Source organism: Aythya marila (genome assembly GCF_965140915.1).
Source record: "Aythya marila genome assembly, chromosome: 1".
Lineage (NCBI taxonomy): Eukaryota > Metazoa > Chordata > Aves > Anseriformes > Anatidae > Aythya > Aythya marila.
The window spans coordinates 2,121,598-2,148,024 of record NC_139042.1 but is presented as its reverse complement, the minus strand read 5'-3'; the positions used below and the strand labels follow the sequence as shown (position 1 = coordinate 2,148,024).

The 26,427-nt window shown below is 44.9% G+C and overlaps 1 protein-coding gene across 6 annotated transcripts in view; it reads right to left on the bottom strand.

Annotated features, from left to right (window-relative positions):
* The window catches only part of GDPD5 (glycerophosphodiester phosphodiesterase domain containing 5), a 159,418-nt gene that overhangs the window by 80,837 nt on the left and 52,154 nt on the right, over positions 1–26,427 (bottom strand). For all 6 annotated transcript variants that reach the window (XM_082751871.1, XM_082751873.1, XM_082751872.1 and 3 more), the window contains exon 2: positions 21,919–22,093. In XM_082751871.1, coding sequence (XP_082607997.1) covers positions 21,919–22,035 — 117 coding nt within the window. In that variant the 5' untranslated portion in view covers positions 22,036–22,093. The remainder of the gene's footprint in view (positions 1–21,918; positions 22,094–26,427) is intronic.

Genomic DNA, 26,427 nt, shown 5'->3' with positions numbered 1-26,427 from the left:
CTCTCTCTCCAGCTCGGCCACCAGCTCTGCTGGCCTGAGGGAGCCCAACACAACCTCGACGAAAACATTGATTTCAGAAAACTGGAGAGCCAAATGAGTTTGCATTTCATATTAATAGATCAACTGTAAAATCAGCTGGTCCCTCACCTCAGGCTCCATCAGACAAGGCAGATAATGATTCTTCTGCGTGTTTGTAACACACTGGGGAGAGGCTGGGGCAACGTGGTTGCTGTTCAAGGAGCACAGATATCACCAGACTCCATCAGAGGAGCAAGATCTTGGTCATGCAACAGCCTGGAGAGCATACACTGCAAAACACCAGGCACACAGACAGGTCTCAAAGCGCACCAGAAAGTCAAATGCAGAATTTAGGTTGAAAGAAATAACCAAATGCAGATGTTTGGCTTGACATTATCCAACAACAATGACAGAATACGGGCTGGTGATCATGAGGGTGTTATCCTATATCCAGATCAAACCTTGGTGGGATGAAATCAGGATAAATCCATTGCATCACCTCTACCTACTGCCTAGAAATTAGAAATGGGGGGTGAAGGCAAAGCACTCCCCGCCCCACCTGCTGTGTCATCACTTCATGCACTGGTGGCAGTTGGCATCCCTTCACACCCATGACCCTATTCATAAAAGGGGCCACATAATTGCAGAGCTGAGCTAAATGGCCCAGGCTATACTTCCTACAATGGTCTCTACAAGTTTTGCTGCACAGCCACCACCTGCCTCCCATAGGAGAGGGTGCATCCACCTGGGACATGCCCCTGTACGGCACCACAAAAGATGTGCTTTAGGCTGGAAGTACAACAAAGGACTTTGAAGAAGAGAAAAGGAGGAAAAAACACCTTGAGATCACCCATTTTCTCCTTAATTAAGAACTGTTGCAGACATAAAACCTGTGAAAGCAAGTGCTGGTGCTACACATCAATCTACCCACTGGTTATTCCCACTGAACTCAATTAAAACCCGTAAGCATGGCCAGAGGCTGACTGGTAAGCACTTTATCTAGGACATCTTCTCATGTACCATTTCCTTATATATCAAAGGATGAGTTTGTTAGAGGAGAGAAGGCCGTTGTCCTCATTCATATGAAAGCCCAGCTGGGTGCTCTAGCTGTCATTAAGCTGTAGGGAGGGAATTGCTTGGGAGAACGCCAGCTCAGGCAGACAAACATCCACCCTTTCCCCAGTTGTCTCCCCAGTCATGGGACGGCTGCACAGCAACAGCAGGCACTTATTTACACAAGAGATGCTTTACTTTGCGGTGTCTGAACATTGCTGGGTTCATAAACTGCAGTTTCTGGACAAGGGCTGAAAGACTGTCTACACCTCTCCCATACAAAACCCTTCCAGACGCCTGGCTGGGAGCAGAGACCCAGGCTGTGAGGTTGGCCAATTTTAGGATGTTACCCAATGCTCTGAGTAACTATTTACGGGGACAGCTTTGAGCTGAGTGTGTCATCTGTCCCAAAGAAATTCATTTTCCAGCTATCCCTCCAGGTTCATCCCAATGAAACCACAGGAGGACGCTGCCCTAAGAGCACACGTTGCTTTAATGGTGTTTTGCTGTCACTTTAGCCCAGGGTGGGCAGGAGAACTATTTTTACTTCATTTTCTCAGCTGCCTTCTTATAAGTGCCAGGCCACCTCCCATTTGATTTAATACATTTGCAGAGCTCTGGCTGTCCCCATCACAAAAATCTCTCATCACAAGGCCAGAAATAAAACTGGAAGTGCTGGCAATCCAAGTTTTCAACAAGTGCTGGTGAAAACTACCCATAACTTCAGAAATACTTTCTCTCAAACAAATTTCCATACACCACAATCACAAGCAGTCCAAGTCAAAGAAAACACAGAAAAATCATTTATAACTCTTATTGAAATAATAATACAAGACAACCACATATGAAACAGGTAACTTTTTCCTCTGGCTCTGACTTAAATAACTGAATGTATAAAATTCCTCTCAGATCTCTGCTTGGAGGCTTATGCATACACAAAGGATGTATTTCACAGACTTATCTGCCACCCATAAACATTGCAGTTTATCATGGAAACAGTGACAGGCTGCTGCAGAGGAGCCAACGCTAGAGCTGATGACATTAAACCCAGTGAGAATACCCACTGAATTACAGAGCGGGGAGTTACTCAAAACCCCATCCCAGCCAGCCAGGGTAGATGGGGAAGGAAAAAAAAAAAAAAAAAAAAAAAAAAAAAAGACTATTTCCCAGCTTGGCTGGAAGTTTTAAAGGGATATTGTTGAGATTTAGGTTTATATTCCAGAGTCAGTAATGCAGATTTAAAAAAATAATAATAATCAAAAAATAGAATAACCAAGTTTGTTTGTTTTTGTTTTGAGGGAAATTTTTACTCCAATAGCAAAATGGGCTGGTCACTCCTGGAGGAGCCAAGCTCCCCACATCACCTGCTAAATTGTGGAGAAACAGTGCCCTTTGATGATTTTTTTTGTGCCAAACATTGCAAAGAGGACCCAGGCATGCAGACAGTGCTTGTCTCTCTTCTTCTGGATGTATTTACACTACCAGCCTCCTGGGAAATATTCAGCTACCAAATCCTCCTGCATCATCCAAGCCATCATGATTATTGACCAGCATTTCCATCAAAAGCAGATCCATAAACACTCAGACACCTCCTCCTGGTGTCTGTGCTGATCGTGCCCTGGCATCCACCTCTGCCACCAGGGCAGAAGTCTCATCATACCTTCCCCCAAAACAGCTGCATCACACCAGGCCTGCTATGGCATCCCTAAGGAGCTGGGATGAAAGCAGCAGCAGCTTGTGCCACCCAGAAAAAAAATAAACAAACTTAAAAACTGTAGACAAGCTGTAGGATATCAGCATGTTACTCCTTTGGTTAAAAGCAGATATGGATTTACTGCTGAGCAATAGAAGAAAAAAAATAGAAAAAGCATCCAGATCCAAAAGCTCCATCAATTGGGAAAGCTCTTCATGAAATAAACACTTGGGTTTCATTTCCCCTAGTTCACGCATTACAGCACCCACAGCCTAATGTTCTTTACCAATGCTGGCTGTCTCAGAAAACAAAATGATTCATGAACAGCTTGCAGCTTGGCTCTGGGTCAGACATGAACAAACTGCAGTGATTTGGGTGAGCATTTTGGGTGCCCAGCTCATGTTTCTGAGCAACCACGATGCAAAGTAACCCGACCAAGCCATAAATGAACTATGAACTGGAAGTGGGAAGAAAAAGTGTTTTACTCATTTCAGACCCAATAAAACACATGCTTCCTAAATAAAAATATTGCAAAGCTGGTATGTATCATGGCATCCCTGAGCAAAACTAAACTATATAGAAAAAAGAGTCTTTACAGAGTATCAAGACAACTCCAGCAAAAGTACATGACCCTGAATTTATTTCTACTCCCACAAAAATAAGCTCAGCCTGAGAAGGGCTCAGAGCAGCAGAACAATATCTTAGATTAACAGGTATGTGGAAAAGCCTGTATACCTAAGGGGGTTCCTGCTCCAACCACGCATAAAATTCTCCTGTGTTCAAAGGAAATATGCTCAGAAATTACCCTAATGCCATTTTTTTTTACTCTAAGGCAATAGTGCGCCCATCCAGAATAATCTCATTAGAAAATGTCCCCACACACACACACACCAGATATTTTCAATTGGAAATGTTTTTTCTGTTCACTTCCCAGGTGAGTTGATAGACATCAGGTAATTAAAATCAAAAAGTGCAGCCAACTACTGGATCAGACGCACATCCTTCCTCACCTCTGTTTTATTTACTTGTCTTTCTACTTGCTTTCCTCTTCCCCAGGCCTTGTCTTGAGGTTTTACAAGTTTCACTGCTTCAGGACAGCAGCCACAAAAGTAACTCAACCTCTTCAGCACAAAACATCTGAAATTCAGCCCTTTTTGTTTAGCTAAAGAGTGCTGCAAGGAACAAAAAGGGCCAGGTGGGGAAGAGCTACAAAGGAAAGGAAGGAACAAGACTTCCCACCAGAAATCACCTTCCTATCAGAGTTACAACCCTATAATTTGGCTTCTTTTTGCCAGCTTCCCATGCCTCGGCTACCAAAACTCATGCTATGGACTACCTGGAGCAAGGCTGACGGGCAGCCTGTAGTTACTTCACCTCCTTCATCCTTTTGTCATTCATTAGCTCAAATACCTGGCCATTGGAAAACTTTCTTGTCTTGACACAGATTAGCCAAGTGAATTTCTCATCACCCACATACAAACTTCAATCCTTCTCTTGCTGTATTCTGGGTGTTTTATTTCTGAGGTCCATGGATCTCCAGGTGTGTTTTAATCAGGTTTTTTTTGAAGGCAGCCAAGCTCAGCTGGATCTGTCCCTCAGGCTGCTCTTAATCCTCATAAAACAAGGGTGCCAGGCAAGTTGCAGCCTCTCTATATTTATTTTTAAAGTGGGATGAACAAGAGAACAAGGATAATCTTCCTGGTAGTAGAGCACTTTTCCCCAGCTCATCCTAGGTCAGACCAAAAGCTCAATCCAACGTCTTGTTCCCTATCACCTATGCACCCTCATGTCCCCCTAAAAAAGGGACATCCTCCCACCAACTGCACTGGTCTGCTTCCATCATTACAGGGAACTTAATAGTAGACCATCATCCATGGAGGAGATCAAGGGGTCCCTGGCACGTGGACCTCCTCTACTGGGGTGAAAACCCTAGAAAAAGGGCTTACCAAGTGCACAGCCTGCAGCGCCTTGGCCAGCATCTCCAAAAGCTCTTGCTGAGGCTTTATCTGCACTTTGCCACCTCCATTCATTCCTCCCCTTCCCACCCAAGGCCCATATTATCTCCTTTTCATCTTTCTCTTGGTCAAATCGATCAGCCAGCACACTGGGAAGAGGAGATGCCCAGAGACCCCAAGGTTCATGTCTCATTCCGTGTATTCATCACCCACTGTAAGCACTACGAGCAGGAAGAGATCTTCCAAAGAAGATCTCAATTCAGATACAAGCCAGCTCCTGAATTCCCAGGAATTCCCTATTGATCTTTTTCAGACCACAAGATATTTTCTAGTTACAATATTTCTGGAGCAAGCTGGTGGCACAAAAGGTGACTAGATGAGCACAAACAGCTTTATGGAGCACATTTTATGGTTTTGCATCCAAAAAGTGCTTGCCAAAAGCCAAGAGAGAGAAGGGAGCACAACCAGGATGATCTCCTGCCTCTCTCCAGCATCAATCATTGGACCCTCGCAGAGACAGGATGCCGTGTACAATGACCTTTGGTCTGACCCAGTTGGCAAGATCTACAAGCTAGCACTTTGCTTGAAGAGACACTGCCCCATCAATACACGGACTCATTAATCCCATGTGATGGGGGATCCAGAGGGCAAAGACGTATCTGCTAACAAAAGCCATTGAGCAAGCTAACACACAAAACGCTTTCTCCCCCATCTTTGGGGGCAATCCAGTGACCTGAAAGACTATAATAAGAGATTTAGAGCAGAGAAAACTGAAGTCTCTCTCTTTTAAGGGGAAGAAGTCGATAAGATCAGAGCCCTGCCCAGCCTCCACATGCCAAGTTAACGTGAACAGAGACCGTCTGAAACAGTGGACAGTGACATGTCAGATTTACCAGCGTGAGGTTACAGCTCTGCTTCCCAGAAACAAGGGTGCACTTGTTTCTCTATCTGCCAGACAACGGGACGCTTTGTGCAAGTCAAAGAAATCATGTATTTTTCTAATACTTGACATATGGAAGGGATTTACTTATTTTTGCCTGTAAGAGATTTAAACGGGTTCAGTGCACTGCCAGAGGGGAACCAAATGAAGTCACAAGCTTCAGCAGCAGCTGAGTATCCAAAGCCAGCATCCATCTGGAGAGAGGACAGAAGTTTTCCTTGCAAAATTTATTTTATTTTTTACCTCTCAAGGACTGAACATAGAGGGGAAAAAAAGTCAACCAGCATGGCTATAAGTGCTGGAGTCTGCTCATCGCACAGCAGTGCCACATTTACCAAGCACAGATAAAACACACCAAAGCATAATACAACAGCATCAAGGCAGGTTTCATTTTGCATTGCCCCATTTATCACTCCCTTCTTGCTGAAGGAGCAGCAAACCCTGATGGCAGCAGACAAATGCAATAAAATCACTCGTTCAGACTCGGGTGCATTGCTAATAACCCTTGCAAACACACACACACTAATTCACATCGACCTCAAGAACAGCAATGAAATGAGATATCCTTTTCAGATATCACTCAGCTAAAAGCTGCACCACCACACCCAGCTCAGCTTCGAGCTCTCGGCCTTCCTGGCAAGGAAAACACCACGACAACACAGTGCAGCTCCCAGCAGCGCGGTTTGCTCAAGCTCTGCAGCGGTTTAGGTGGTTACAAAGTCGGCTTGTTAAGCAAACCCTAAAGCAAGGCATAGCAGCGTGTTCTGAATTAGAGGAACCAGGAGGTGGTTTGTTTTTCCAGAGAGGCCAGCATAGCTGAGTCAAAAAAAAAAAAAAAAAAAAAAAAAAAAAAAAAGACAAGAGACAGCAGCTAGCAAGAATGAAAGAACAGCTTTGCGGTGAAACCAGCAGTCTGGGAGAGCAGAAAAGCCAACGCGTGCTCTTCCTCCACCTTTAACTGGTGGTGTTCAACATGGTGATGGGGATGATGGCGCTGGAGCCCTGCACGACACCAAAAAAATAAGCATCACCCCAAACATCTTGATCAGGAGAGGGGTTGCTTGCTTCTAGTAGAGAGGAGTGCCCCAGCTTCTCATCATGTTCCTTTGCTAAGCCTCCCAGTGATTTCCTCCGGTTGAGATAAGCAAGTTTTGTGACTTCTGGGAAGCTTGCTTCAGGAAACCACACGAGGAAGTTAAACACAGGTGACTCAATTTTTAAATAGTCAGAATGCTCCAAGTTGCAAAGACTTCAAATAAGACCTTAAGGTGCATCTTGGGAGGTTTTTTTAATTTTATTTTCTCCTTTTCTCTTCCCCCTCTCTTATAATTGTCCCAGTAAAAGGGCCTCTTTTGACTGTATTGAAGTCAATTGATTCTCAAGTGCTGGCTGACGTCATGTGCAAAGAAGCACACCACCAAACAAAGGCTCAGAACCGCGTGTCAAGGAGAACATGACAAATTATGGGTTCAGACCAGTTCATCAGCTCTTCCCTGTTAACAGCTTATTGTAGAGGTGACACAAAGGGATAAAAAAATTTTCAAGCTTGAGATGAGCTACAAGTATCAGCCACTAAAAAGCTTATTAAAACCTCCAGCCCTAGACAAGCAGAGTTTCTCCTTGCACATCTCCTACTGTCGCTTCTACCCACCCTTGAAATCACACCTGGGAGCCCAGCAGCAGATCTCCTAGAAACAACCAGGAGAAAAAGTTTGAATCCGCATTTAAACAACTCTAAATTCAAGGCTCCTAAGTTTTCAAGAGGAACTCACAAGACAAAGAGGCAGGCAAGTGTAGGTCAACTTCATGGCCAACAGTGAAGAACAGTTATCTATGTTTTTAAGCTTTACTAATAGTTTTCTTTTTAAAATAAGCCAACAAGTTAACACAGAGGTCTCCAGCCCATAAAAACACAAGCATTTTTGGCATCCAAGTTGATCACCTCGGTGTTGAGGCCCTCTGGATCCCCATAGAGATGACAGGCAGCCACATCATCTGCAAAAAGACTTCCTGGCAGACTACAAACCGCCTTGCAACAAGCCCTAGACGGATGCCAGGAAAGCCACATCACCACATTTCTTCAAGTTCTTCTCCCCTAACCACAGCATGCCATAGAGCTATCTACCAGAAGCCAAACCACCCATATGCATGTGGTCATGGGGCATGGCTTCATTTTTGCCCACACCTCAATGACTCCTGAAAGCATTGGAAACCTGTGTGCACCGCAGGACACCTGGTCTGGCAGCCACTCTGGATGTTTGCTCAACATCTATTAAGAAAATTCATCTTCTATTAAGAAAAGCTCATAAGAACAATTTCCAAAACTATAATTCCTAACCCATTTGTGCTTCCAAATCTTTGCTGTGAGCTTCCTAGCTTCAGCTGGCCTTTGCTAGTGCTGTCAACCACATTTATGGACGCCAAAACTCTTTGCTTGAGTAGTAAAGCTACCTGGGGAATAGAGACTTCTCTGATGCAGAGCTTTGCTTCTCAAAAAATAATAAAAAATAAAAAATGCTTGCAATCGAGAGGAATACAAGAAAAAAAAAAAAAAAAAAAAAGAACAAAAACTGCTGAACTGCTACAGTCTTTTCCTGGTAAAGATGAAGGAAGCCACAGCCGCAACCATCAGAATCAATCCCCTGAACGAGCATCACTGCAATAACCCACATGCTGCAAGAAAGCTTCAGACTTTCAGTTTGTGGTGGCTTTTTAATTTAATGGGACTAGTTTGCAAGCTATGAAGAGTGATTGCCCTGTGGGGAAATATGCTCTATCTGTCCCTCCAGTGCAAAAGCCAGCCATGTGTCTGAAGCGGCGCGCTGTTTGATTTATTAATAAATGGATTGGAAACTCCAGCAAGGAAATTAATCTCAGGCTGTACCTGTTCTGGGATGATGTTGGGGTGAAGGACAGGACCAGGAACTGTGTACAGTTACTCTATACGGAAGCTTGGCCAGACTCCCAGAATAGGAGGCATGAATGTGAACATCTGTATTAAAGGCAGGAAGATATTATGCAAAAGCACTCTGGCTTCCAAGCCTTTCTGTTCCAGAACTTCTAGCAGCCTCTCCTTCCAAATTAGGATGAACAGCTGCAATGTATTTGTCAAGCTAACCTCTGCCCTCAATTTAGAAGCTTTTTACATCACAAAATAAAACACATACATTTTGAAAACCAAAGGGACTATTAAATCATCCAGCTTGACTTCTGTACAAGAAATGCCACTGAATGTCACCCCCTTACTGGGGTACTGAGCTATAGTTAAACATGGTTTCTAGGCACACTTTCCAGAAAGAGACCCAATGGTTTTGGAGACTGAGAATCCTAAAGAGCTGTAGAGAAGGGAAAAACAGGTCCAAGTAACCCATTTGTGCAAAGAATTGTTAGTCTGTTCAAGCAAAATCATCCATAGATGCAAATGAAGATGGTTACATGGACTTTAAACTATTCCTTCAATACTTAAGGTCACAGAGGACATCACTTTGAACTCAAAATATGGTGACCCACTCTCCAAAATATCAGGCCAAACACAATATGGGATAATGCTGATTTGTAAAATATCAACACCATCGAAAAGCATTCATAGCACCAGAACCCACAAGTTTGTCCCCCATTGGACTGTAACACGACGCAATTACCACTCATCATCTTTAGAGATGGCAAGATGTTCTTCATTTAGAGCCACATACATAACTTTGGAGGAGAGCTACAGGCTCAACTGCCAAGAAATTTAATTTTCAGAAAAGTCAGCTTAAAAGAAAGCAGCACAGCGGGATTTTTCAGCATGACCTTCAAAAAAGAGAAAAAAAAAAAAGTGCCAGGTTGGGGAAGTTTTCCAGGAAACCACAAGATCTTTCATCAGGAGGTTTCCTAGACCCAGATTACAACTTCTGGTCTAAACCAGAGACCACTGAGACACACCAGTCCTTATGCTGGACAAGAGGAAGAAAATCCAATTACTATTTGGGCATAGCATTTGGAGTGGCTGGATACACATCCACCAGATGCTATCTGAGCTCACATTCACGGGCCACGTGGCAAGTCAGAAAAAAGGTTTCTTAGCTGCAGGCTCCCCGGTGGGAGAGCAATTCATTGCTCCACTCTTCCCAGATGCTCATTTTCAGCATCTGTAGGAACTCAGTAGCTCCAAAACCTGCCCTCACTGCCAAGATTTCTGAGCAAAGCTTATTGCACAGCTCCATCCCTCACACCTTTACAGTTCTGCAGAAGGATGTGGTTTTTTGCCTTGCCATTTTTAGCCAAAAAACCTTTGTATATAAAATCCCACCATGTTCTGCAAAGGAGCAAGTGCTTAAAGGACAAAAGAGAAGAGAGCAGTGGTATAATCCTCCTTTTTCCCAGTTGTACAGACATTTCTCACCCTTCAAAAGCAACTACCTATGTCACTGAAAACCTACTCTTTTCAAGTCTTTTATTCTCAATTCTGAATTAATCCAATACCAAAAGGATGGGGTTGAAGGACAGCATGTGACTTTTGGGGCAGAGGAATTAGGTGAAATAAAGAAATACTAGGCAGGTTCATCTCTGTGAAGTCTGCAGCAAACATCTGAATCCTCAGCACAAGCAGCTCTGTATTGAGCAGTGCAGGGCTTCCAAAACGTTTTCACACAGCAAGCATCCAAGACGGGTTTCTCTCAAATGATGCAGGACACATGAGCATCTCTCCCAGCCCAAGCCTCATCTCCTCCCTCCAGTTCTCCCTTTTCACACCCCCAGGCATTTGGGAGCCCATCACTATGCTTAAAGCCTTCCCATCCCAATCTTGGCTAGGTGCTCCACCACATTCCCTTCCCACAGCAACAACCTGTACATGAGCTTGTGCCCCAACATCTGCACAGCATCTCCCACCCATCCCAGCCGGCAAGAATCAGGCCCTTCGTCACTGTGTCTGCCCTCCTGCTGGTGAAGTACCCTCAAAGCCACACATCTCCATCTCCCTTGGATGCCGATAGACCTCTCTAAGAAGAGCTGTAGGGGCAGGACACCATCATCTTGGACCATTTGTGCTCCATCCATGGCTTCATGGGAAGTTCAACCCCTCCAACTCAATGATCTCTTTAATCTCTTTACTTTCTTGTTTCCCTTCCCTGAAGGCTGCTATCCATAGCCACTTAAAACACCAGCAAGAGCAGTGCCAAGCTTCAATTGCTCATATAAATATCTAATCTGCTGCTGAAAATGAAGAGAGGACCCCAGCAGGAGGCTGTTTGCAAAGGACATCTCACCAGCAATCCCCAGGGGAACGCAGCCTTAGATCTCACCGGCGTTTTGGCACCATCACCCCTGAGAATCAGGGAAAGGCTTTGCAAGAGTAGACTTGGACCAGTAGACCAGTGAATTCAAACCCCAAAGTAAAAATAAATCACTGGAGTTCCTGATAGGCAGCAGGGACACCTTGGTTCTCTCTGAATTAGGATAAGTGAAGGCTCCTCTGGAGAAGGGCCCTGCTTTGTCACCACCCTTTGCTGGATCAGAGAGGGTTTCACACACCAAAAGAAGGTCAACCTTCCATGATTTTAGTGTCACCTCACTTCTAGCATTTTCTGTCTTTATGGGAAAGGACAAAATATTCAAGTAAATAGCATGACATTGAATTAACCTGTGTTAGAGCCACTGCCACTGCTAAAGCTTGCCCTGGTTTCCATTGCTTGTTTTGAAAAACGATGTTTTTCAGTTCAATCTAAAATACCAACCTCTAGCACTGGCAGAAAGAAAATACACTGCCAAGAAAGAAAATATATTTATTTGTTTTGGAAAGCAAGCAGAAAAATAATATCCTTTTTCCCCCTTTTAGAAAACATTCGGTAAATATTTCACCTTCCTCCCTGCAAGTGCTGGAATTCCCCAGTCCCTCCACAAGTGCTGTACTGGGAAAGTGAAGTATTTGCTTATGTAAAGAAAAATTGACAAAGCAAAGCAGTGCATGCATTTAAGAGAATCAACACGCCATCCTTTGGCCTCTTTAGTTTCAATGACAAAGCTCAAGTGAGCTGAATTCCCACAGCCTGGTGGAAATGCTAAGGCATTAGCTCAATAACAAAATCTGCTGGGTGAAATCCACCACACTTTGGGATGCTTTGGCTGCTGCAGCTGGGGGACGTTTTCCCCTACGTGGTGATGGGTTAAACGCCATGCTGGTTGAGCATCCAAACCCTGTCTCTAATCCAGCATCTTTCAAATCAGTGAATATTTGGCAGGAGTGGCTGCACACCACTGCCTCTGGACTGGAAGGACATCACTGTCCCCAAGTCCCTGGGGAAAATACCCTGGCAAAACCCAAACTTTATAGCCACCAGCTCTTATTAGCAAAGCACAGGGTCAGATCTAAGGGACCACGACCCAAAGATCCCCCTTCCCCATCTCTTTTTCCAAGCATCTCCACCTGCCTCCCTCTCCCCTTTCTCCAGATGCAGCTCCAGCTCAGCACTGGCCGTTTATAGCCTGAAACACATTTTGCAGATGCTCTGCAGTAAAAAACCTTTGACACCTATAAAGCATTATAAATCACAGGGCATGTTAATCACCCAGTCTGAGCCCATAATCCGAACCCAGGCGCGCAGTCAATGGGTTTTGCAGACTCCCTCCCACCGGCATTCTGCCTACATGGGGAATAAGCCAGAGATTTAGCATTAGTCAAACATCCTCACCCTGACAGCGTGAGGCTGCACCAGGCAGCAAGTCAAACCCTGCGGCTTTCCTGGGGCTTGGGATTTCTCATCCTTCAAACGAGCATTACAGGAGTAGGAAACATCCTTCACACGGAGCAAGCAGGAAGGAATTCAGAGAGGCCACAAGATCTGCAGTCAGCGGTGACTTTTCATTGAAGAACAGCTCAGGGGGCAAACCAAATCCATTAAGGCTGGAAGTTCAGCTATTTAATGGACTGCTGTTTGAAGCACAGCCCAGCAGCCTGGACTTTTGGTCAAGCAATCATGAACACATCAGCTTTCTGGGCATGTAAAGCCATGGTAGGATCTAGATGCGACCAACAATGGTCTTCTGCAGACTCAAGTGTTTAAGCAGGCAATGGTTTTGGCATCAGCCTTGCCCTGTGGCAGGTTCATCCCTGCCTCAGACATCCAGGAGCTGAGATTGTAGGTCTCTGTGATAAGCAAGCTCCAGGTTAAGACCAGTTTCTGAGATCCAGTTTGCCTCTAGGACATCTCTGCTCTGTGCCAGTCTTCCGTAGGACTTCTGCCCAGACTAAGAGACATTCTGCTCATTCATGAAGGAAATTTCTACTACTGATTAAGCTCTTAATGTTGTTAGGATTCATCCTCTGAAGTACATCACGGAACAGGAAAACACTTGAACAATCTCAACATTCCCAGGAGAACCACCTGCAGCCCTAGGAGAAGTTTAGCACCTCTCCCTGACTCCTGGGCATCTCCCAGACCCAAAAGGAAGATTTTATGGGTGAGTGATGCCATTAAAACAGATAGCACAATTACTTCAAGGCAGCCACGACAAAGGGAGTTCAGTAAAACCTGCAGCAGGAGCTGGAGGCACTGGACCCTGTGATGTGGGCTGGGTGATGTGTCTGCATGCAGCTGTGAGCATCTCAAACCTCATCCCTCCCCAAACCTCTTCCCTGTGTTATCTCATAGCATCCCTGTCCAATGAATGGCTCAAAAGGTAGATTTAAAAAGATGTTTAAGTGATGGGTAAATCCCTGACAACACGGTAGCATTGCTTTTGATTGCAAGCATTGGTTAAAATTAAGTAAATCAAATATTTAATCCAACAATTAAAAAAATTGGGTTTTCCTGCATTTTTTCCTGAATTTAGCCCATCACTCCAACATCACCTGATAAATCCAGTCGTGGAGATCCAGCTCTGGATCACTGGTCGCGTCCCACCACAGAAGCCAGCATCTGATGCCTTAGAGCCAACCACAAAGCAAACAGGCTTCAAAGAGCATCTTTCATGAAAAGCTCCTGTATCTTCAGGCCTACAGTCACGAACATTAACAAACTGAAATTGCATTGAAAAGGAGTGAATTCACCCTTCCTGTAATTGCGGTTTTCAGCAAAGCAAGCAATTTTTGTGGGCTAACCAGTGACCTTTGGCCATTGGGGGATTAACACCAAAGACCCTGCAAAGTTCCAGCTCCAAACCCTTCAGTCACACAGGTGTATCACGCCAGCGTGGCTCAGATCATCTGTTCAAGTCATTTAACAGCTCTTACCAAGCGGGAATTACAAGAGTATTTCACTCCGAAGTGAATTAATGCATGTATCATGGACACGGCACAGCAATCCATTATGTCAATGGATTGCAGCTCTGCATTCTTCTCACAGCTTCATCTTTTTCCAAAAGGAAAAAAAAAAAAAGCCATCAGAAGCCCCAGCTTGAAGACGCGTGATGTTTTTAAGCCATCTTGAATTATTACCATTTTACTCAAAGGGAATAAATTTTAACAGCAAACACCTAATTTATTAGGAATGGTTTGATAACTAATTTATATCGTCCTGCAGCTACACGAGCAGCACTAGATACTTTGAAGTTAGGGAGAGACATTGCAAGTCTGTCTTCTTCCCCCCGTATCTGCACATTTCAGACACCTTACATTTATTTAACCAGAGGGTTAGGAGATGCGTGCCATCAAAACACCGTATCGAGGACAGCAGTGGTGCACATCCTCCAACAACACCGCTGATTTCTGGTGAGTGTGTTCAGTTGCCCCATGGGCCATAACAAACCCATTGCCTTTCCCTCGCACACCATGCACCAACCAAGGCATTTGCACAAAGCATTTATTTAAATCATAAGGGGCAGTCTGCTTTCTAATCTGTTACAGCAGCTCTCTGCTTTTTCTTGCTAAATGAGCACTGCTGAAGTTAAAAGGATGCAAGGGAGATGCATCTGGCTCCGGGCATTTCTGCTTTTCCCCACTGCTCTCTCAAGTACCCCAGCAGTCCCAATTTCTTTGCTTTGACCACAACAGGAGAGCACATACCCATAGAGGAAGATGCTTTGATAGCTCGGCAGCATCCAATGCGTGCCCTAACGCTACCTACAGCATTTATTAGCACTAATTAGACCAGCGTTGTCACCCCCTGTAATGCAGCATCAGTTTCATGAGCAGAGACTGGGGTAGCTCTGCTCCTCACCAGGTTTGTTCCTAAAGTGTTGCCTGCCCATATAATGACTGCCCTCTGCCATCATTTGTTGGCTGATAAGAAGGGGTAGAAGGATGCATCAGCTCACATATATTCTGCCCTTGGCATGTATATAACTGGTCAACAGGTGATACAGAGCACTTTGGAATTTTCTAGACTTTAAAAAGAAAAAAAAATGCTAAGGAAAAGGTGTGTTCAGCAAGCCTGGTCTGCAGTATCCCAGCTGGGACACACTGTGTTAGGAGGATGTAGACGCATCGAGATTTTCCTCCAAGTACCAAAATCTGGATGATTGTCATGGAAACACCAGCACAGTCAAACATCCAAGGAGGAATTCAGAGAAAAATCTTGAAGGAAACAATCAGGGTGAAAACATCTCAAATGAAACCAGAGCACCCGAAGTCGTTTTTCTTGCTGTTTTGGCACCAAACACAGCTTCCAAGTCTCCAATCAACTTTCCTAGCACATAGCACAACACGATGGGCTGCAGCTTCCTCCTGTCCCTTCCAACATCTGACCCTGGAAACCCACAGCAAACTCCAGCCCCTCTCTCCAGAAGCTCACTCCAGCAACAGGTCAGAAATCAGGGTCCTCACAGCCAACCATGAGCCTTTAATTCCTCCATCCACAGTGCGTACCCTCAAGAGCTCCAAGGCATTGATGCTACCTCGCTCTCAGCCTTTTTTCTCCCCAAGCTGAGCACAGCAAGCTTGAAGTCATCACGTTTTGAGTAATTTCTAGCAAAGGTGTGGCTAAACCCCATGATAATATGTAATGGATTCCCTGGGTAACACAGGCAGCCTACTCTTCTCTGGAAACCATAGACAAGAGGTTTGGAGGGGAGAGTAGAAGAGTTACCTCCTCTAGCTGCTGCTGGAATAAAGACAGAACATGGAGATTTAACATGGAGATTTCTTGAATATCAGAAAAAAATGAGAAATCCCCTTTTGTCCCAGCTTGCCTGGGAATATTTAAGAGGGATTTTCTAAACCCTTTATCCCTATACTTTTTCCTCGCTTTTCTTTCTTCCTCTCTCCCACCTCAACTTTCCAAAGCCTCCTTTTCCTGCACAGAGAGCATATGGCCACCAGTCCTTGGATTTACTAGTCTCTACATACTACATGCACACCAACTATTGAGCTCTGCTTTAAGCTGTTAATTCAAGGTTACTTTTCACTACCATCCAGGATGAAAACTTGGGGCAAGATAAAGGTCCATCCCTACAATCTTCTTTAAGGTTGATATTCTGTGTTTCTGGAGATTCCTTGCCAACTTTGAGACTTTCTGGTATACCTTAAGTGGATAAACAACCTACCAATGCTCAGTAATGCTGAGCTCACCTTCCCAAATCACATTTTAAGGCAACACAATGTGTGCAGTGGCTTCAAGAAGGACAGAAGCAGCATCATCTGCTACACCCCCCTCAAAAAGGCATGAGAGCAATCAGGAGAGAGGGAGGAATAATGGGCTCCAGCAATGTAATTATTCACCCAGATAATTAGTACAACGCATAAAGAAAAAACAGTTGGAAGGAGCACATCTGGCAGCTATAACGAGGAAATGCCACAATCCGAATAAAACCCTGGAGGCCCATAACGTTGGAAAAGTCACAAGGCACCTTTGTGTATCCGAGGGGGGCTGGTCTGTCTGTTTATCGCAGGGAGCTTGCACATGGATCGCTTCAAAGTTTCTGAATAAAGCAGTAATGACAAAGTATTAGAAATTTTCAAACCGTTGCTCTAAGAGCTACTCAATCACCCCTAAAAACATCAGCCTTGCCCGTGGGTCACTTGTTACACAGAGCACGAAGCCACAGGCAGCCAAGTTATAGTCACAGCAAACAACCCTGAGCCACCAAGCTTTCTGCAGTTCCCAAGGCATTGCAGATCCTGTGCTCAGCTTCTCCCCTCAAAACTGACAGGAAAAACCCAGCACCACCAGGCAGCCCCTAACCATATTCACGGGACCTGGTGAGATTTCAGAAGTGTCCATGTTAGTGTGACTCCTGGGATTCAAAATTCATCCATTCTGGCCACCACCAAGTCATCACAGATCATCTTTGATTTCTGTGCTTCAGTTTACGCTATTACAGAACAAAAAAGCAAGCTTGTAGAGGGGCTAGTGATGCTTCACCCTGCACAATAAATGTGGGAGGGCTGAAAGCTTTGGCATTCCAGCCAAAGATTAGAAATTCCAGCCATTAACACTGGACCATGGGGTGGAGGATGAAACCAGAAGGGTTACTGTGCAAGAACCGTTCACGTTGGGAAATTCTCCCTTCCCTCCCACTTGGACGTGCCCATCTTCTGCAGAAGCCTCAGGTCAGGGAGCTTGAGGCACTCGAAGCCCCGTGAAATTTTTATTGCACTTAATCTGAACAGCCCCAGGTGTTCCTAACACTTCTCAGTATTTTGCCCAGCACAGGTATAAAAGCCTGCTAGTTGAGAGGGACAGGGGACGGAGTGACACTCCTGGCTCAAGGTGTTTCCAAAGAGCCTCTAATATCATAACCTGACAGCTCCTGAGCTCCACGGACCGTGAAGCATCTGCTGCTGGGTGTAGAGGAGCTGATGCATGCCAAGGCATTGCTCAGGACTTGACAGCTCCTCGCTGATGGGAGCAGCATGCCTACAAAGCAGCAGCGATGAGGAAATGTCTCCGCTGTTACTGACATTACTGAAGATGTCAGAAGAGGATGGAGGCAGAAAGGAAAGTGTTGCAGCAGACACTGCAAAAAGCCACTTTAAATAACTTGCTTCTGTGCTACACTGAAAGATGAGGGGATTTGTTTTGTTGTTTTGTGATAAATTCTGAACAAGTCATATTTTTAGGACAACAAAAACCTTACTGTTATGCCCAAAAATCCAACCTTGAGGGCCCCGTGTTTCATTGACCATCAGTCCTGACTGCCTCAAAGGCTTGCAAAGTAATCCACTCCTGCACTTGGATTTGCACCTCATTAGCTCCAGTTTCACCATCTTTCCAGGTTCTTAATGAGAATGTGGTTTATTAGACACTCAGGTTAACACCTCTAGGATTTGGGCATTCAGAATGCAAGTTTCTGAACGGGATTTCGTTGCTAACACTGCTCTTTTCACTCACAACATCCCAGGGGTGTTCACAAGAGTAACGGGAGGTAAAAAAGATGGTACAAGTCCCATGAAGGGCACCACTCACGCAGTAGATGAAGAGACCCCCATTTAAATATGAGGTAGATGACACTGAAAAACAGAAAGCACAGAAATTCTGTAATTTCAGTCATCTGGGATCTAAAGATGCTAATTTGGGTTTCAGTCCCAGGAGATAGCCCTTCCTTCTGTATGCAATCAAACCAGGCACCTAAGCCTTGCCTCTTTTTCCTCTCCAAAACTGCCAAGAAGATGGTATATGCACCAAAATAGGACAAGATGGAAAGTTTCGGTAGCAATGGGGGACACAAGAAGAGATCCCCATTACATTTTGTTCACCTCCACTTGTATCTCAGAAGGGTTGATGGCTGGGAAGCATGGTTATCAATCAAACCTGTCACCAAGCAGAGAAGTCCTTTGCAAATAGCTATATTATTTTATCCCCTTTGACAGCAAATTAAAAAGAACTGCAAAACTCTCAAGACTTCAATATTTAGTAACCACTAAAAACAGCCAGCCAATGAACATAGCTACTTCTCGTTGCTGGATAGATTAAAAATTATCAGTGCAATTTTCTTCTGCAGAATATCTCTTCCCCCAGTCCTGCCCAGGATGATTTCCCAGGTGTGGTATTTGCTGTGTACAAACAACATGGCTTTGGAATCAATTAAAAAAGAACAAAACCAGCTGATAAATCTAACTTCATGTTTATACAACACAACCCATCAATATCTCCCATGCGGATACCGATCCTGCAAGAGCTCTGGGTGGATTTTAAAAGATGCTGCAGCCAGCTCTGGACTCTTCCTTGGAAGCAAGAGCTGTTCTGGTGGTGTAATACCCAGCAGCAGGTCATTTCGGGTGAAGTACACAAGCTGCACATGGAGCATTGTGTTTATACACAGCAATTAGCTGTGCCGCTCTCTGTGTGTTTAATTGCTGGCAATCCATCAACAGGATGATGCTGTCCAGGAGCTACCTTGGAAGTTGCCATCTGAACTTTGGACCTTTTAAAGCACGCCTGGCCACTACAAGCCGAAGCTTATTTATCCACATTTTCTGCCTTCAGGGAGATAGAGCACTGTTAAGAAGATGCACTGATTTCCTAAGGACTTTCTTGGTTGAATAACCATTGAACAAGCTGTAGTTAGAGCAGAAATCGCTCCTTCACAGTGGCTACAGAGATTATCATGGTCTGAACTTCAGGAAGAGGATTTTTCTTTTACATACCTTTCACTAAAAAGAAAAAAAAAAAAAGTAAAGGAGACCTTGCCAGTAAATCTGAAGCCACGCAATAGAAGAAGAAATTTTACAGCTGTTTAAACTCAATTTAAAAAGGAGACCAAGTGTGCAGGTTGCTTTCAGCCCCCCTCCTGCACTCTCAAAAGGAGAAATGAAGAGTATAGGGGTGGGATCAGGAAAGCGGAGGCACATTCTTCCCTCTGAGGGCACTGAGGCCCTGGCCCAGGCTGCCCAGAGGAGCTGGGGGTTCCCCAGCCCTGGCAGTGCCCAAGACCAGGCTGGATGGGGCTGGGGGCAGCCTGGGTGATCCTTAGGGCCCCTTCCAACTGAAGCCATTCTAGGAAGGCAAGAGATAATCACAATTCCATCACGCAGTCTCCCAAAACAAACTTGGGATTCAAGCTTACAATTAAAATCCTCATTTTCATGCAAATTTGCGTTTCATGGGAAGCCTGAGCTGCATAAAATTGGAGGAAGAGGAGCAGAATCATTAAAACTCTGGCTGCTGAGCAGCAGCGCTATTCAGAAAACAGACGTTCGTGATCATCACGTTTCAAGGATGCTCTTTGCAAGGCTGGGTCATAGCCCACTGTTAAGTGAAAGCTTTCCATTCTAGAAAACTTGATCTTTTGAATAGAAAGCAATGCAGGGTGCATCATGGCCATCTAAGATAAATTGCTCTCTAATTATCAGAAAGCAAAGCACATATTCAAAATATATAGATGTAACATATACACACCTTATTTTTCCCTTCTCAGGTAGCTCTAGATTTTTGCAAGACCTCCCAAAGCATGGAATATATATTTTAATATATATAATAAAAACTACACTTACAAAGGTTTATTATACTGCAATTGGCTCTACCCTGGGTTTGCAGTGACTGAGTTACTATAGGGATGGATACAGGGTAACAATATACCACTGCCTTTGTGCAAAGCAAATAGGCACTTAAGTTATGGTATGATATTTTCCTAGCTAATCTCTCACAGATACAGCCAAATACCGTGTCAGTATTCACACACATGCAAATAGACCACTCCAGAGGACAACCAGCTTTCATTTGCACTTTTTTTTTTTTTTACCCTCACCCCATAGTGCTACAACTGTTTATCTCAGCACCTGACTACCTGAGAGGCAGTTTATTGACAGCAAGATGGGGACAGATTCTTCACACCTTGGTTTTTCATAGTCAGCAGCTAATTTTAGACCTTCTCTTGCTCACACAAAAGATAAGCCTTCTCCATTTGTGCCTTTGAAGTGGAAGTTGAGACCCCATGTAGGCTTAAAACAGGCTCAGAGACCAGCCAAGGTACCTTTAAACACAACAAATTCTTATCCGGCACCAGAAAAACAACTGAAATTCCAAGTAGCGTTGGAAAGCTGCCACTTATATTTTCAGGTAAAAGAAAAATCAGTGCAATTGGAGCCAGATTTCAATGAGAAGTTATGCCAATGACAGTTTTTCCTATGGATTTTTAGCTCAGATACATATGTTCTGGTTCAAAAGATGTAAGGAACAAGGCATTTTGAGTATTTAAATTAGTACACGCATGCATGCCAAGACATTACATCCCACTGTTTTCCTGACCAAGTCTTCAAAACCCAACTACACCCTCCGCTGCGGATGTGCCTGGGTGTTTGCTCAAAGGAAACTTGCTGCTGGCTCAGAAAAAACAGTCACTGAGAATAAGCTGGCCAGACAGAGAGGAGGGAAAACAGCACAAACACTTCTACTCTGCAAAAGGAAATTTGTTTTACGCTGCACAAACACAAGCCATGACTTCTCAATTCACATGGGAGCTCCCAGCCAAGCTGCGCCACCAACAATTGATGCGATTCAGAATCCGGAGGACTCTGGCATGGGATCCACTGCCCAGAAGTGTTTTCTCCTTAACAGTCTCTTTTCCAGAGAGGCACTCCATAGCTTGAAAGATTCCTGGTTATAGACTTAAAAGTGAAACAGCAAGCTGTCACCAGAGCAAAACTGAGCCCTCAGAAAGCAATGAAAGTGTCTCCTGGGAGCACTGCCAGAGCAAGTGAGATTTAAGTTTTGCTTTGTGATTTTTTTTCTCCTTCTTCTTTAAGTAATAAACACACACACAAAAGACAACACGAGCACAGAAGAGCAGTAATTTCATCTTTTGGGTAATAGTTGTACACACGACAGCTTTGAAGCTTTGACAGCAGTTTTTTCATCCTCCTCACTGCAAACACAGAGAGTCCTAGGGATCCATCTCCCAGCCCCAAATGACCAGGGACACACGAGTCTGGCCCCAGCTGCCTGGATTTCCTCTGCCAGAGGGAATATAAGCTGCATTTGTGCAGGGGAGGGAACAGTCACTTCTAACAGCTCCTCTGTTCATCCCCAGCTGGTTCTCACCTCCCGCTGCCTTCACCTACCTACAAAGGTATTTCCATGCGTACAAAGCAATGCAGGTTCCACATATTTGGCCAAAGATGGAGCAAACACACAAATGATGGAGGAGTAAGGAGAAAACAAAACTCTCCCCAGCACCAAAAGGGAAAATAAAGGACAGATTTAACCAGACCCATACCACTCAACCCCACGGAGCACCAAGACCAACAACCCATGCCCATCTCTTATATCACCCACAGGCTGAGGGCTTCTTCCAGACGCAATTTATAAAAAACACCACATACAAAATAAGCACCCAGCATTTTCAACCAGCATCTCCCTCGCATTCAAAGCTCTTGGGCTGGGTTTTCACGGTTCGCTACCCACCTTGGTGGTGTCATCGTGCGAGCGCTGGTACCGTTTCCAGCGGCAGCCGTAGATCCCCGTCAGACAGGACAAGCATAGCTGCGGCTCGTAGTACTGCAGCGGCTGGTGTTTAACCATGCTCCTTCCAGCCCCTCAGGAATGGGGTATCAGAAATCCATCAGGTCCTGGGAGCGCCCTTCAGCAAGAGGAAAAAAAAAAAGATAGAGGGGGGGAAGGAAGTTAGAGGTGCCAAGTGATGTTTTAATACTTTAACAAGCAATTTAATAATTAACCATGTCCTCTGGCTATTGAGAGAGAAGAAATGATAATCAGATCTATTCCCAGCCCTGCTAATGTCTTCAGCTTGTTACTCAACAAGACTGAGGAGTTTAATTAGTCTGCAAGTTTTATTTCCTCGCGCTGTTTCTCCCACACCACTGAAGAGGAATGCATTCATGGGAGCTACCGGTGAGAGAAGCCACACAAGGACAAGAGCAAGAGATAGACTGCTTGCTGCCCGATGATTAGATTCATAGAAATGATTGAAATGTAAAGAACCGTACCCTCCGCAAGCACAGCCTTAAAATTGATTCAGAGACCTCTGCAAAGCTGAAACCCTGCCAAGCTAAATCAGTTTACGGCGAGCATCCTACGGAGGCTGCAAAACAGTCCCAGGCAAGGAGCTAACACTTCCGTGCAGGCTGCAAAGAGGCAGATATTACCCCCCTACCTTTACAGCAAACATTCACCAGGATGCAGAGCTGGCTGCAGCCTTCCCCCACCACGGTTCCCTCTCTACCAAGCAGCATCCACTCCCAAAGGACCAGCCTGACTCTGAGGCTCAGTTTGCCACGCGTGGGAACACCTCTGCTTGAAGGGAAAGTACTCTGCTCTATCGATTACAGGCTCCGTGCGTCACAGGGCTTTTCTTTTTTTTTTTTTCATTATTACATACTTAGTAGCTTTGCTTTTATCTCTGGTGAGATTCATATCAAGAACAGACCGAGTCACCATACATTCTTACTAATTCATAGAGTAAACGTTCGGGGATGGGAACCTCAGAGCAAACGCTCGCCAGTCTCGTGGCGTCACATCGCCCTTTCAGCTGTGCTCGCTCCCACCAGGGGTTTTCCAGTTCCCTCGTGCACAAACACACACCCACAGCCCACACGCTGCTGTCTCCTGGATAATCAGTGCTGTTTGAGTGATGCTCAAGGGCCATTGAGCTTGCAAAGTGTTCTGCTACCTTTCCAGAGTGCACGCAGTATGTGGGCAGTAAGCAAATTGCACTTTCTATAGGGTAACCACTTCATGGCCACGTATGTAGGATGCCCAGTGCTCAGGTCTTGCAAAAAGCTGCTACAGCTTTGAGCAGCAACATCCTCACCGACAGCAAAGCCTGACATGGCTTGAAAAAGTATCTTAGCCATCTGAAAACCCTTCATTGCCATGTCCTATGGAGGGAAGCCTTGAAGAACTAGGCTGACCCCCTATTTCTCATTTTAGCCACATCCCCTGAGTTCATCCCCCTCAGGATGGACACAGGATGGAGGCACAAGCACATCCAGTCTGAAACCAGAGCTATTTGCTGATCACATCACATCTGCTCTCTCCCAACTCATCTGCCCCAAGCTCTGTGCCCCCACAACCCCATGGCCTCGTGCCCGAGGTCACCTCCCCGCCTGCACTTTATCTTTTCTCATGCTGTTTATAAAACCCAGCATTAGTTACTGCACAAGTTTCCTCTTCCCTTCTCTCAGCTGCTGTCTGCTTTGGTTTGTCCCTAACCAGAGCTTCCCAGGCTGCCTTCCCCACGTGCCAGCAGCACACCACAGGCAGAAACAACTGTCAGCTGGAATAGGGCATGAGAAGCTTGATGCTATTTAAGGCACTTGGACAAAGCCACGATGTCTGCCCCGAAGATCCTGAACAGCAAGTGATGTCAAGATGCAGGACACAAGCAGGATTTAAAAATCATGCTCAGTCTAACAACCCCACCACCAAGCCACATATCAGTGTCCTGAAGACCACGGTTGTTACGAGAAAGCCTTCATGAACTGACTTCAAAAGGACAGCATCTCTCCCCATTTCCACCTCTTCTTTATTTAGTGATGAGGACAAACAGACCCTCTCCGTCGTCAAGAGCTTTGACCAGGTGTTCTATTTGCTGGCTTACAGGAATCACATTGCAAACTCAACCAGGAGTGCTACGCTTGAGCATTTCATCACCCCACTCTTCTCAGCAGCCACTAGCTCTTGTCCAGCCCAGACACCTGGAGAAGTGGTGCCATACAGCAGAGTGCCAAAGCTGGCAAGGCTGACTTTTCAAAAAAAAAAAAAAAAAAAAAAAAAAAAAAAAAAAAAAAAAAACCTATTCATCCAAAATGCCAAGAAGCTGTGAACAGAAAGTGCCTACAGCAGTAATAAAACCCATATTCTGTGCAAGTCTTGGATCCACCGGTCGTTTAGGGAAGTTACAGCTACAGCATTTATGAATGAAGCTACATGAAGTTTCATTTGCTTTATAATTCAAAGTTTTACAGACTTAGCATCATTACAGCACGATGATGTACCTGGGGTTTCCAGAGACAAGAGCTACATCCATCCATATGTCCTTACATACCAAAAGAGATCACAATCTAAATGGATGGCAACAAGGGAGAAAAAGGATAGAAAGCAAGAGAAGATGACAGTCAGTGCTGCTGTTTGACAGGGGTGGGCTATAGATAGTCAAAGAGTAGACCAAGGCAAGGGACTACTCGTAAACTTCCAGAAGTCTTCTAGGACAGGTCTGAGACACAGATTGCATGTTCATCCTCTCCCAAAATAATAACTAAATAACTAAATAACTCTATCTGGGAATGCAACTTGGACCCCAGACTCTCATAAACACAGGGGAGGGGGAAGCATGGGAAGCTTGGATAAAGCTTCAGTCTAACATTTTCAGGTACACAAAGAACTTTCATCTCAGGGCTACCACAAGGATCCCTGAATCAAGCAGTTCAAGACCCACACACACCTCCTCATGATGGCTTATCCAGCAAAGTCAACAGTTAAAGGCATGAACTTTCACCATGGTAAGCTGCACATCCACAGCTAGAGGTACCAGAGCCTTTTCAAATAGCATTGCATCGCTTTAATAAGGTACAAGTGCACTTCACAGGTGAAGACGGACCAGCAATTGACCCTTCTTCCTAAAGAAAAACCCTCACCAGCAGACAGAGGAGACTCAAACCATTCAAGTTTACTGTCCAGTTCTGAAAAGCATCCAGCAGCCTCCCACAGCAGCATCTAAGCCAACATCCCTCAGACTCCTGACACAGTTCAGGAGGATTTGAGTGCTTTTGGTGTAAAAGGGCAGCCAAAAAAGCACATCTGTTGATCAATACATCACCAGAAGGCACCTCTGGAAGGTTTTATAAAACTTGCAAGGCAAAATATAGCTGAGAAGGCTCCGTGCCCCACCAAGTGAAGCTGTTGCCCTCATCCTCTTGCTGAACCACTACAGGGACACACGCTATAGGACCCCATAGATTTTGGGTGCAGCAGCTCTTTCATCCATTTCAGACTGCCTTCCATAAGAGAAGTCAGAAGCCCAAAGAAGAAATCCAACATAAGTTTAGAAAAAGACATTCCTGAACATAGTAACTTGAGCACCCTTTGCCTTGAACTACACAAGGCACAGCCTACAGGCCTAAAATCATCCCCTCTTCTCCATCAACATCATTAGGAGATGCACAGAAGCCCCACGCAGAAAGGAAAATAAACAACACAGCACCCATCCTCCCCACCACACCTACACAGACCAGGAGGTATGGGAACAGACTGAAGCACAGCAAGCACGATGCTGGTGCTCAGGACAAACCACGGATAAAGTTGCCAAACTGATACCAGAGCTCCTTGCTCGGCTGAGATCATGGACTGCATACTTACTTCTGCCTCCAGAAACGGATTTAAGGGAGAAAAACAGAAAGTCCGCACCTTACAATCAGTGTTCCCATGACATCTACAGCTTTGAGGTGGAGAAAGCAGGCTATGAATGATTCAAACCTCTGCTGGTTAGCGTTACGTACAGAAATGAAAACAGGAAGCAAGACAACATACATTAATTATTCAAATCCAGCAACACACACCAGAAGGAGAAAAAAAAATAAAATAAAGCAAACGCACATAGCTCATCCTCCTTGATTTTAAAGATGCATCAGCTGCCAATAGCTACAAACATCTTAGGTCTGAATAACCAAGTTTGGAAGCCGGCTTGTCCCAAAAGGGGGAGCAGGGAAGAATCCATCTGAAAATACAGTAGGAGCATTTTCTGAAGGCTCCGGGATGCCTAATTAGCACACACTGCATTCCTGAGGTCCTGGGCTGTGGGTATCCGTTACAGCCCGCGACACATTATTCCTTTCCAAACAGCTTTGGAACAAAAAAAAAACGGCAAGAGAATCCAAGTTGCAAATTTAAAAGGGAAGCTCTCTGGGGAGATTTGGCCTAAAAATTTGGATTTTTTTTTTCCTGTATGAGTTAACT